General features: G+C 45.8%; 1 protein-coding gene across 1 annotated transcript in view; it reads left to right on the forward strand.

Annotated features, from left to right (window-relative positions):
• Positions 1-12,718, forward strand: part of LOC111145421 (SH2 domain containing 4B) — an 80,607-nt gene that overhangs the window by 16,595 nt on the left and 51,294 nt on the right. Inside the window, exons 2-3 of the mRNA XM_022500298.1 lie at positions 4,536-4,699; positions 5,703-5,850. Of these exons, the coding sequence (XP_022356006.1) occupies positions 4,536-4,699; positions 5,703-5,850 (312 nt within the window). The remainder of the gene's footprint in view (positions 1-4,535; positions 4,700-5,702; positions 5,851-12,718) is intronic.

The raw sequence follows: 12,718 nt of genomic DNA on the forward strand, positions 1-12,718 counted from the left end.
CAAATCTTCAATATTATTAATTTTTAAAATAGGTGTGATCCACCAACCTCTGAATAAATACAGTAAAATTCCCCATCATATATACTCCTTGAATTGCTAGGAGTTTCTGTTTGATGCAGTTGTCTGCTATGTTGTATCCAGTTTTATGACTGTTATATTTTCTTTGTGGGTGTATTTTTGTTGTCCCACAGTATTCTTCTTTGTCTTTCTTAACACATTTGTCCTTGCATTTGTTTTGTCCAATATTGCTACTCCTGCTTTCTTTTTGCTCACCTTTGCATGGTCTACTGTTGCCTAGCTCTTTAGTTTTAACGTTTTTCTTGTAAAAAAGAGTGTTTTAAAAAATATTTACTCATTTATTTTAAAGAGAGAGAGAGAATGCACGTTTGAGAGCATGAGGGGGGATGGCGGAGAGGCAGAGAGAGAAGCAGACTTCCTGCTGAGCATGGAGTCTGATGTGGGGCTCGATCCCAGGATCCTGAGATCATGACCCAAACTGAAATCAAGAGTCAGATGCTCAACCATTGAACCATCCAGACGCCCCCAAAAATGTATGTTTTATTTAAATAATGCACCATTAGATTTTATTTTATTTATTTATTTTAAAGATCTATTTATTCTTTTGAGAAGGGGAGTAGAGGGAGAGGGAGAGAGAATCCTAAGCAAATTCCATGCTGAGCATAGAGCCCAGTGCAGGGCTTGATCTCATGAGCCTGAGATTACAACCAAGGGTCAGATGCTTAACCAACTATGTCATCCAGGTGCCCCTAGATTTTATTTTTTAATCCCATCTGATAGCCTCAGAATTTTAACAGAAGAATTAGTTCTGTTCATGTTTTTGTGTTAGTGAATGTACTTAGGGTTTAGGGCTTTGGTGTTATTTTGTGTTATCTATATCCATTTGGGAAGTGCTTGACCTGACATAATGGAATATCTGGCAAATAGTTGCTTAATTAAATCAACATTTCATGTTTATTTTTTATTTATTTTTTTTTAGATCCACTGCTTTTTTTTTTTTTTAAGATTTATTTATTTATTTATTTGACAGAGAGAGATCACAAGCAGGCAGAGAGGCAGGTAGAGAGAGAGGAGGAAGCAGGCTCCCTGCTGAGCAGAGAGCCCGATGCGGGGCTCGATCCCAGGACCCTGAGATCATGACCTGAGCCGAAGGCAGCGGCTTAACCCACTAAGCCACCCAGGCGCCCCAACATTTCATGTTTATATTATCACATTTCATTTGATAATGGTACAACTGTATTCTTCAAAATTCGTTATTTGTCTCGGATGGTAAGGCCTCTGGAGGTCCCTGCATGGCTAGTAGGAGCGTAACTGCTCAGGAAAATCATCAAGGCCCTGCCTCCTTCTCTCTTTGTGCTTCCTGGTCCTTAGCTGTGGCTTTCTTCCTCATGGTGGCAAAAGTCTTCTGGCAATTCCTGGCTTCATGTCTTCATTCCAGGGAGGAGGAAGGAGGAAATAAAAGAGGAGGGGTGAAGGGATTTTTCCTAAGGAGATTTCCCTTTCGGTTCAGAGGGGGAAAGCCCTTTACTAGGAATTCTGCTTACATCTGCTCTGTCAGAAACTGGGGACATATGGTTCTCCTAGACTGATCCCTCGTGAATTCTACTTGCCCTTTGAGGCTGGCATAGAAACTTGCCTCTCCTCAAGCTTCAAGATTCCTACACACCCTGAGCAGATAAGGATTTTCTGATAAGGGAGGATGGTGGGGTGGAGGGGCGGTGGCTGGGCAGTGACACTGTCTGCTCTAATAGCTACATAGTGTTTGTTTTCTCTTGCCCTTCACAGATCTTTCAAGATTGATAAACCTCTTATCATTTATTTCCCCCCACTATTAATCTGGAAGTTTTAGAATTTTAATAGTGTTTTATCAGTCATAACTAAGCCTGTGTTTCTCTATGACAATGTTGCTTTTACCATGCAAAAAAGTAACAGTAGCCTCCTTATATTAGTCAGGGAATTAATGCTGCCTTAGGCAATGGATAATCCCTGACATTTCAGTGGATTAGTATAAAGAAGGTTTATTTCTTGATGTGGATTGGGTAGCTCTTCTGTGTCACTGGCTTTCAAACCCTCATGGATCAGGCTGCTTCTTTCCTCGCAGTAGTGCCATCTTGGATGAGGTGGGTGGATGAGAGACAGTATATGGAAAAGTCACACCAACTGCAATAGTCACAGCCTGAAAGGGTACAGATCACTTCCTCTGACATCCACAGTCTAAAATTCATTCACATGGCCACATGGAATTGAAGGGGAGCTGAGGAAAGTAGTCATGTGGTGGGCTCAGGGAGGAGAAACGGGGTGCCAGACAGTATGGTGATGGTCACAGATTGTCATTCTGGTCCTGCCCACATTGCGTTCTCCTCTTCCATATAAATACACTCACCATCACCTTAAGGGGATACTCTCAAGTCCCAGGCAGTCACAGCATCCAGCCGGAAGTCCACAGTCTGCATGGGTTCTGCATTAATCTCTCTAATGTCTGGGTGTGGTTGAAAAGTCATGTCATCTAAACACCCTCCTCCTTTACGACACAGTGTGCAGCGGTAGAGTGGAGTGAGAATGTCCACTATGGAAAAGGGGAGAATGTGAGCCCTACTTGGTCACTAGCTAATAGCATTCCTGCAGTCCCCACAGGTCAGGCTGTGCCGTTTTCCTGCCCCGGCACTGAAGGGACAGACTTCAATAAGGGTAGGACTGTGCCCTCGAGGAGCCGCCTCCCTGTTCTTTGCTCCCCGTGGCCTCATCTGAAGTGAGTATTGAGGACCACGCCCTCCTTAACCCCTACTATCTTTAAAACCTTCTTCTTGTCCATTCATTGAGGTTGGGTACCTAAGAGTGGTTGACGTCTTGAACAATCAGAGGCTTTTTTCAGCCCAGACTCAAAAACTTAGGAGGCTTCTGATCTGTTCGGTTCCATGTTCCTGTAACCACATCTTTTCTAGACATATTTTGCAAGTTGATTGCCATTCTCTGCCTCTAATTCCCTATACCTCTCCTTTGAACTGAAGGACATCTATCTATCCCAGGCTCTTTGAAAAATATCACAAGAGATTGCACTCTTAAGGCACTTGTGTCAGCCTGACTCCTCTGACAAGTAGAGACAGGGATGGGGTTACACACACAAGAACTTTATTCAGGAAATAAAACTGTCTTCGTGGGAGAGAAGTGACAGAGTCCTGGAGGAGTGTGGGAGAGCCATTGTGTAGCAACACAAGCTTGACATTGAGTGAAGGAGGTGTGGAAGGCAGAGGTGTTCTAGGGGGGAGGGTTCTAGACAGTCATGCAGCCCGAGGGAGGTTTGTCAAGGCGTCATTGACATTGCCCATCCAAAGTCTGCTGTCCTCCAGGAATGGGCCCACCACAGTCAGTCGAAGGCTGGAGCCACCTCTGGGAAGCATGGCGGCCGGCAAACACAGGCGCGCAAGAACTGAAGAGCTTGCTCGCTTCAGCTCCCCTGCAGTTGGATGACCGTGGAGCACATTCTGGCCACCACAGTGTTCTGTGCCCTTGGTCACTTTCTTTACCTTAGAAGTTCTACTGGGCTCTGTCATGCAAACTTTAAAAAAATCCCCTCTTTGGTACTTTGGACCTTAGAAGCAGGTGGTTTTCCCAAGCCTACAAAGTCCCAGATTGCTGTGTTCTCTCTACTCCCTTTCATTTTTACTTGCAAAGCACTCAATTCTTTCTGAAACTCACTTCTTTCTCTTAACACCTTGCTGAACGCAGCTGCTGGCCAGCAACACGCACCACCAACATCCTGTTCGCTCATCTCTTGCCTCAGAGTGGCAGGTTTGGAAGGCGTGAGGGTCTGCCTTTCCAGTTACAGCGACTGCCGATTTTATCAGATGTTTTGCTCTTGTGTTAACACAGACCCCTAGGCATTCCTTCTGTCTGCTGCGGAATTTCACCTCCTTGCCAAGGCAATGACACATAGTTGATATTTCTGTTCCTGCACCCGTTCAGGCTACGGGGATCAATTTCCATTTTAGTCATGGTGATCAATGGAATCTGTTGCAACAGGTGAACTGAGCAATCTCAGTGGCTTAATAGGGCACTGGTTTATATCTTGCTCATGTTACAGGTTGCTGTGGGTCAGGGGCCTAGGCTCTGTATCTTGCAACACTGTCTCCAATTCCTTATTTCCAGCCAGTGGACAGGAGGGAGGGAGAGAGAGAGAAGGCACCGACAGACGGACGGACGCACTCTCTCCTGCTGTTCTGTGTGCTGAAGATCTCCGAGGCGCTCAGCTGCCGACCCCAGTTCCAGCCTCGGGCACCTGCTTCAGCGGGCTGACCTGGTAGCTGTGTTGCTCCCTGGAGAGAGTGGGAAGCAAAGGTGGAAGTGGACCTGCACTCAGGCTGATATCTCTGGGAGGCTTTTTGTAGACGACAACGTTGTGTAGAGACAACATTGTATAGAGACAACACTGTGCACCATTGGCCAACCTAGCTCCTCCTGGACTGATTATAACTCAGACCTGTTTCTTCTTCCTTCCTTGTTCCTCCTTCTGCTGTGAGGCAGCAAGCGACAAGCACATCCAGTGGCTCCTGGGGGCAGATGGTGACGTCTGGGTCTGGATCATGGGAGAAGGTCCTGGGGACAAGCCCTACGAAGAGATCTCCGAGGAGCTGATTGCAGAGAGGGCGCGGCTGCAGGCCCAGAGGGAGGCAGAGGAGCTCTGGTGAGAGGTGCAGATGGGTATTGGGTGGATCTGCACACGGAACCCAGGCTGGGTCCAAGCTGAAGGACCGTAGGCTGTGGGTGGAAGGGAGCAGGTCCCAGGCAGCAGGCTGACCCTGTTGAGCTCAGCTAAGATTAGGGGACCAAAGATCAGAGTCTTCATCAGGTAGATCTTGTAGGCTCAGATCCTGGCTCCCCCAGGGAGTAGTAAGCTGATCTGGGGTCTCGGTTTTCACATCTGTGGTGTGGGCCTAACACCCTTTCCATCTGGACGTAGTTTGGGTTCACTGAGATACTACAGATGGGACAGTAGAGGAACTGGATTCACCGTTGTCATCTGCTTGTTCCTCTTCCTTTTAGCTGCATTTTGCACCCAACGTGGATAGTTGAGTCCCTGGTGAGATTTGGAGTAAGACTTATTTCATAAACAACTTTTAACTTTTTTTTTTTCCCCCAACTTGGAGAGCCATATGAAGTTGACTCCAACATTTCACCCCACAATTTTTAATGACAGTATTTTAATTGTAAAATTGTAACAACAACTCAACAGCCCCCACCTAAGGTAACTATGGTGAGCATTTAGGCAACACCTTGATAAATTGATTAATATAGATTCACAGTGTTATTTAAGATTACTCTATGGTATCCTATTACATGAGAAACCCAACTTGATGATCTTGTGGATGGACATTTAGGTTGTTTGCCAATTGTTATGTTATAGAAATCCTCTGATGAAACTCTTCTAGCTACACCTTTGTGATCTTGAGTGAGAAAAAGGATTTCTAAGTCTTCCCCCCCCCCACCGACCCTGGCTTCCAGAACAATTCGGGTGATTTACACTACCCTACAGGACAGTGACTGTTTTCCCACAACTTTGCCAGCATTGAGTTTTGGCATTCTGATAGACCAAGACATATTGCTCCTGGTTTTCATTTGAAGTCCTGTGGTTATGTGGTCCTTCAGTTTCCTACCTGAGGTCATACCTGCTGGTGTTCTCTTGCAAGGAGACAGAAAGAGGCAGAAATCACCAAGAAGTTTCGGGATGCTCTGGCCAATGAGAAAGCCCGGATCCTGGCGGAGAAGTGGAAAGTGGAGATGGAGGACCGGAAGGCTGCCAAAGTTCTGGAGGAACGCATCCGCGAGGAGTTCAAGGTGAGTCAGCCTGTGGGGCATCTGTGTGCGGCCACCAACGCCAGCTCCCAGGCTACTGGTGCCCATCTCTTGGTTGGTACTGAATGCTTTATGGGAACAGAAATCTTACATGTCTGAGCAGGGAGGAATGTAACTCCCCATTTGAGTCAATCCACTTCTCATTGGATAGATGAGGAAACTAAGTATTAGACAGAGGAAGAGTCTTGCCAAGGACATTGTGTAGGAGGGGATGGAAACAGGACCAGAACTCAGACCTTCTGTCTCATAACCCAAGGGGCTTGGAAAGGGATTCAGAAAGTGCTAAGTTTGTGGTCAGACCAAACTGGGATCCAGTTCTAATTCTCCTGGTTAGTCCTGTGTGACCTTGGAAAGCTTGCTGAACTTTTCTTAGCCTTCCCTTTCTTGTTTATAATATTAGAGTAACAACAGCCCCATCTTAAGATTTTTGGAGGATTCAAGGAGATGAAAAATGGACATTTTCTGGTGTTGGAGAGGGAGTTGTTGGGAACCTTGCATTTGTAATCATTCTGGGAATGTTAGGACCTAGTAAAAGAGCTTTATTTACACTGTCCTCTGGTAAGAAACTTAGGTTAACTGAAGAAAAAATTGTTTTTCTGGTTCCTATTTTACAATTTACTTTTTTCTATAGGAATAATAAATTGGGAGGGGGAGAAAACTGAGAAAATACATATAAGTGAAAAGAAGAAAATAAGAATCATGTCAAATCCCAACAAGCATATTATTTTATGAAATGTATATTCATGGCAGGCAGGTGGAGAGGGAGGGGGAAGCAGGCTCCCTGCCGGGCAGAGAGCCCAATGTGAGGCTCGGTCCCAGGACCCCGAGACCATGACCTGAGCTGAAGGCAGAGGCTTAACCCACTGAGCCAGCCAGGCGCCCCAAACATTTAAACGTTTTAATAATACTTTTTCCTGTAATGATTAGACAATGAGGACAGTGGCCCCTTAAGATCATTTATGTGCAAATTATTTTTCTCAGAGGGTTTTTTTTTTGAAAGAGAGAGAGAAAGCAGGGGGAAGGGCAGAGAGAGAGAGAGAGAGAGAGAGAGAGAGAGAGAATCTTAAGCAGGCTCCACACCCAGGGCAGAGCCCCAGGCGGGGCTCGATCTCACAACCCTGAGATCATGACCTGAACTGAAATCACGAGTCAGATGCTCAACAGACTGAGCCACCCAGGGGCCTCTCAGGATTGTTTTTTTCTTAATTTTGGTTGTAGTGCTTTCAGGTGTACAGAAGATTAAAATTTTTATTAGCCAACTACATCAAGGTTTAAAAAAAAGATTTGTTTCATGCTAAGAAAGATCTGTGTCACTACAAGCTTGTACTCCTATTAATCTACACTGTTCTATTTATTGTTCGTGATTTTATTTCTCACTTCTTTTCCTTCCACATGGTCAGCACATTGTGCCATTGTCGTTTACTATATAATCTCTCCTCTCCCCTCTCACAGCACTTGCTGCCTCGATTCTTCTTACAGACCTTTGGATCTCTTCATGGATTTTTTTTTCTTTGATTTTTCCTGAGCCAGATTTGCTTATTTAATGACCATAGCATTTAAAATGAGTTTTGGGGCTCCTGGGTGGCTCAGTCGTTAAGCGTCTGCCTTCCGCTCAGGTCATGATCCCAGGGTCCTGGGACTGAGCCCTGCATCGGGCTCCCTGCTCCGTGGGAAGCGTGCTTCTCCCTCTCCCCCTCCCCCTGCTTGTGTTCCCTCTCTTGCTGTGTCTCTGTCAAATAAATAAATAAAATCTTTAAAAAAAAGTAAATAAAATGAGTTTTAACAAATGCTAAGGTAAGAACCTATCATTGCTCTTCATTTTTAAGATGTCCTTGGCTAATTCTACCCATTTTTTTTTCTACTCCAGATACATTTGAATCCTTGCATCACTATCTTCCTCACACACACACACACACACACACACACACACACACACACCCCACAGTGATTTTAATTGGAATTACATCAGCCTTACAGATGTATTTGTGGAGGACGGACATTTTTTCCAATACTAAATCATTCAGTCTTGTTCCGGATATGGTATGGTCTCCCAGTTACTTAAAACCTCTTTTTGTCTTTGGTAAAGTGATTTTGTTGTTGTTTGTTTGTTTGTTTTTTAAACATCAGTAAATGCACGGGCCACCCAATCCCAAACATTCACAATAACTTATATGTAATGTTGTGCTTTCATCTTTTGGGCTTTGGTAAAATTTATTGTTTTACTTAAATGTTCCACATCTCTTTTCTTGTTAAACCGTAGGTTTAATATTTGTTACTGTGATTGTGAATAAGATTGTTCTTAAAACCTAGTGTAATTGCTGGTTACATATTTATATTGTTATTGATCTTATTTAATTTTCCCTTGAGGATTTTATACACACACACACACACACACACACACACACACACACAGAGACACACATACACACACACGCACACACACACAGACACACACACATATGATTCTCTTGAGTTTTTAAAGGAAGCGATAGTTACTCTCCAAACCTTTTTTTAAAAGTAATTTCAAATTTGCAGCAAAATTGGAAAAAAAAGTATTCGTAGAGTTTCCACTGAAATTCACCAATTATTAACGTCTTGTCACATTTGTGTTGTCTCTTTTCTCCCCTCCTCTAAATTTGCATCTATCTGTACACACACGGATATATACCCACACATACACACATATATATTTCTGTCGTGACTGCTACATTGTTTTGTTAAGCAATTTGAAAGGAAGCTGTAGCCCAGGGCTTACCAAACTCTTTTCTGTAAAGGTCCAGATAGTTAATATTCTAGGTTTTGTCAGCCACACTTTCTCTGTCACAACTACTCAATCAGGCTATCGTAGCACAAAAAGCAGCTGCAGGCAACATGTGAGCAAATGGGTGTGGCTGTCTTTTAATAAGACTTTTTTTTTTTTAAGATTTTTAAAATTTATTTGACACAGAGAGAGAGAAAGAGAGAGAGTGAGAGTGCGCATGAGTGCGGTGGAGAAGGGCAAGGGGAGAGGGAAAAGCAGAGGCTGGATCCCAGGAGCCTGGGATCATGACCTGAGCCAAAGGCAGATGCTTTACCGAGTCACCCAGCAGCCCGCATAAGACTTTATTGTAAACAATAGACAGAGGGTAGATCTGGAGTTTGCTGACTCCTGATCAAACCGTACGTACTTCATTGTGCATCTCCCATGACCGAGGACCTTTCCCTGTAGAGCCACAGCAATCATTGTCACACCTGCTGAAATGAACAGTAATTCCATAATAGTATAAAAATCCACTCAATCCACAGTGGAGAGATGTTTAGTTTATACGGTTGGATTTTGCATCTGATTATTTAAGCCTGCTGGAGAAGGCAAGCAATACTTTCTATGTATCTCTAAGAGCAAGTATCCCCTCTCCTAATTTCTGGCCTCCCTCCGCCCCAGAGGTGATCTGAGTCCCAGAGGCTGGGAAGGTGGCCTCGTGGAGCTGGAGTTCTGGGGCTCAGTCCACAAGGAGATTACAAAGGGGTTGAATTCCCAGAGCTTTTCTGATTGATGATCTCCTTGAGAACCTCAGTCAGAGAGATGATAAATTGTGGGGTACTCCATGTCAGGGTTCATGGAGAGCTCAGAAAAGCTATGAGGTTTACCAAGGGACCCAAATGCAGGCTTTGGGTGTTATTTATAAGGAGGGCTATGGTAATGATATGTTTGTTTTGTTTTAAAAATGAATTTGCTACCTGTGAATGTTCAAACTTGAGTACTCATAGTGATCCTGATTTGGTATGCCTGTATTTTGAGGAACCTCGGACATGTGAGTAGCATCTGTGAGGTCCGGGTGGGGCTCCTCAGGGCAGTGTCTGCTAGGAACGTCAGCTCATGGACTTGGGGTGGGCAGTTCCAGGTTTTTGGGCTGGGATATTCTCTATAAATGGGCTGCCCTTATAGTGTCATGAACTCTTCATCCCAGGCGCTGTCTTAGCATGGGCTGAAACAAGACCTGAGAAGTTTCTGTGGTGGAATAAATACAGCTGGTGGCAAATTCTTTGTCACTACTCTCTTTGAGACATGTTTATTTCCCTTCCCTTGAGTCTGCTCTGGCCTTGTGACTAGCTTTGATCTGTAGGTTGCAACCGGAATGACTCAGTGTAACTTTTGAGGACAGGCTAAAGGAGATTGGCGGCTTCTGGCCCTCTTGCAATGCTCCCTTTTGGAAGCTGCCCCCTGAGAAACCCTACAGCCTTCGACTACTGCTCTGTAAGGAAACCCGGGCAAGCCAGGCAGAGAGAAGGGGGCTGTGTGGAGGACACCGAGGCACCAGACACATGAGTGAAATCTTGGTTCTTCTGGTGAATGACCCTAATTAAGTGATTGACCTCAGATGTAACCATGTGGAGCAGAAGGGCCACCAAGCTCTGGCCGAATTATTAACCTACAGAACCACAAGCAAATATAATGGTTGTTGTTTTAAGACATTGTGCTTTCCGGGAGTTTGTTGCCTGGTAATAGATAATGGGAACATCTTCGTCAAAGGTATTTATGCGTCGAACTAGAGATTGGCTCAGATAATTTTCATTGTGTCTTTCAACATCAAGATTCTAGCCAGATGTGAGTCTTGCATGCGGGGATGCACGAACAAAGTTCATTTAATTTCATACATTTTTCCCCCCTTTCCCTGAAAACCTAAGTGCAGATTGTTTGTGGGGGGGGGGTTGTGGTGTAATAATGTGGTGTATTATTGTGGTGTGGTGGTGTAATAAGAAGTCATGAACTTCTTACTCTCTACAAGCTTACGGGTCCTGGGGGAGAGAGAGAGACAACTCTGTGAGCACTCCTGAGCCCCCAGCACACCTAGGGGACTACAGCAGGGTCCCCCTGAAGGAGGCTGGGTGTGAGCAGAGCTGGAAATAGACAGGAGATCCGTGGAATGGTGACTGGTCTGGTGGGGGAAGCCAGACAAGAACCTGACGAGGTAGGCCGTGGGGCCCTTGGATGCTACAATCAAGGGGCAGATGGTTGTCTGTGGGCAGAGCAGCGCTGTGAGGATCTCGATACAGAGGGATATGGTTCGAGCCACCTCTATGGGAATGACTGTCTGGTGGCCCCAGTGTGATGCCAGTGAGGAAGGTGTAGGGGGAGGCAGGGGCCAGTGAGGGGATTGTTGCAGTCGTCACAGTGGTCACCGAGGAGTCTGACGATGGCGAGATTCAGGCGGATGGACACAGAGAAACAGGGGAGGCGGAATCAGCAGGGCTTGCATCAATTAGATGCTGGGATGAGGGGGCGGAAGAGCAAAGGCACCTGAACTCAGGCTGAGGAGTAGGGAGGGGGGCTACCCTGGTGCAGAGGTGAGCTGGGAAGAGGGGGTAGGCTTGGGGGGCAGAGAATGTGCTAGCTGGGCCCCGGGGGGTTGTGTTTTGTGCCACCAGAAGCAGATATTGGGATGGAGGCTGGAGGAGATGGGGAGGCTGGACAGGAGGGCGGCGGGTGGAGGGGGCATGGGCTGCCTATGTCCAGGATGCAGGCAGGTTCTGTGAATTCTCCTGGTCATAGGAAAGATAAGAGTGAGAATTCCTTTGAGGAAATGGGGGGAGAATTCCAGAATCTTGTGTAAGGTTAAAGAGGGAACTTCAAAATAGAAGATACAGACAGTTGGAAACCTGTTTTTTTTCTTTTTAAAGATTTTATTTATTTATTTGACAGACAGAGATCACAAGTAGGCAGAGAAGCAGGCAGAGAGATAGGAGGAAGCAGGCTCCCTGCTGAGCAGAGAGACCAACGTGGGGCTCGATCCCAGGACTCTGGGATCATGACCTGAGCTGAAGGCAGAGGCTTTAACCCACTGAGCCACCCAGGTGCCCCTGGAAACCTGTTTTTAAAAACCATTCTGTTGTGTCTGGTGCCTTTTGAATGCAATTTACATGCGTATGAAAGTGTTCCTGTAGAAAGAAAGGGCATCCTGAGGCCAGATAGAATTTGCATATTTTCTCTGCTTTTTTTTTTTTTTTAAGATTTTATTTTTTTATTTGACAGACAGAGATCACAAGGGCAGAGAGGCAGGCAGAGAGAGAGAGAGAAGGAAGCAGGCTCCCCGCTGAGCAGAGAGCCCGACATGGGGCTCGATCCCAGGAACCTGGGATCATGACCCGAGCCGAAGGCAGAGGCTTTAACCCACTGAGCCACCCAGGCGCCCCTTTTCTCTGTTTTCTTAACTCTTCAGATTGCTTTTGACTGCTTCTGCCTTCACTTAAGACCACAGAACACTAACGATAAGGCTCCAGCTCTCTCCCTCTGCCTTAGGCTCCCGCCCTTCCCCGGGGGCTGATAAAGAACATACTTGGTTGATGCAATTACGTTGTCCTCTGATTTTGCACCATTTCCTGTTCAAGGCCACTCATTCTCTTTTTGTTTTTTCCTCTGTTAAGGCTGGAGTTCCTCTTGGCCCTTCATGACATTTTGTACAACAATAGGAAACAATCCCCACCTAATTTCTAGTAGGATTGTCAGTGGTGGGGATACGTTGCCCTTTTCAGTTTTCTCTTGAATGGGAGGCTTGATCTCGGTTTCTCTTGGATGAGGCTGGCATCAGCAAGACCACAAGATGCCGTTTACCTTTCCGCTCTCAATGGTCACTACAAACCCCGTGTTACCCTCTTTTTGTTCGTTAGGTCGTTCACTCCTCCGGTCAGTGTTATGGACTTCCTGCTCTCTGCTGGCCCCCGTGCGGGGGGCTGTCGGTAGGAGAATGACAGACACAGGCATGACCCTGCCTTCTTGGGTACATCATCTCGAAAAGTGAGATGGTATTATTCAGGCCAGAAGAGCAAGTGAAGGGGCTCGGGACAGCCCTTCTGCCTCCAGAATGTGCCACTT

The sequence above is a fragment of the Enhydra lutris genome, unplaced genomic scaffold (assembly GCF_002288905.1).
Source record: "Enhydra lutris kenyoni isolate GAN:26980312 unplaced genomic scaffold, ASM228890v2 scaffoldscaffold12, whole genome shotgun sequence".
Classification (NCBI taxonomy): Eukaryota; Metazoa; Chordata; class Mammalia; order Carnivora; family Mustelidae; genus Enhydra; species Enhydra lutris.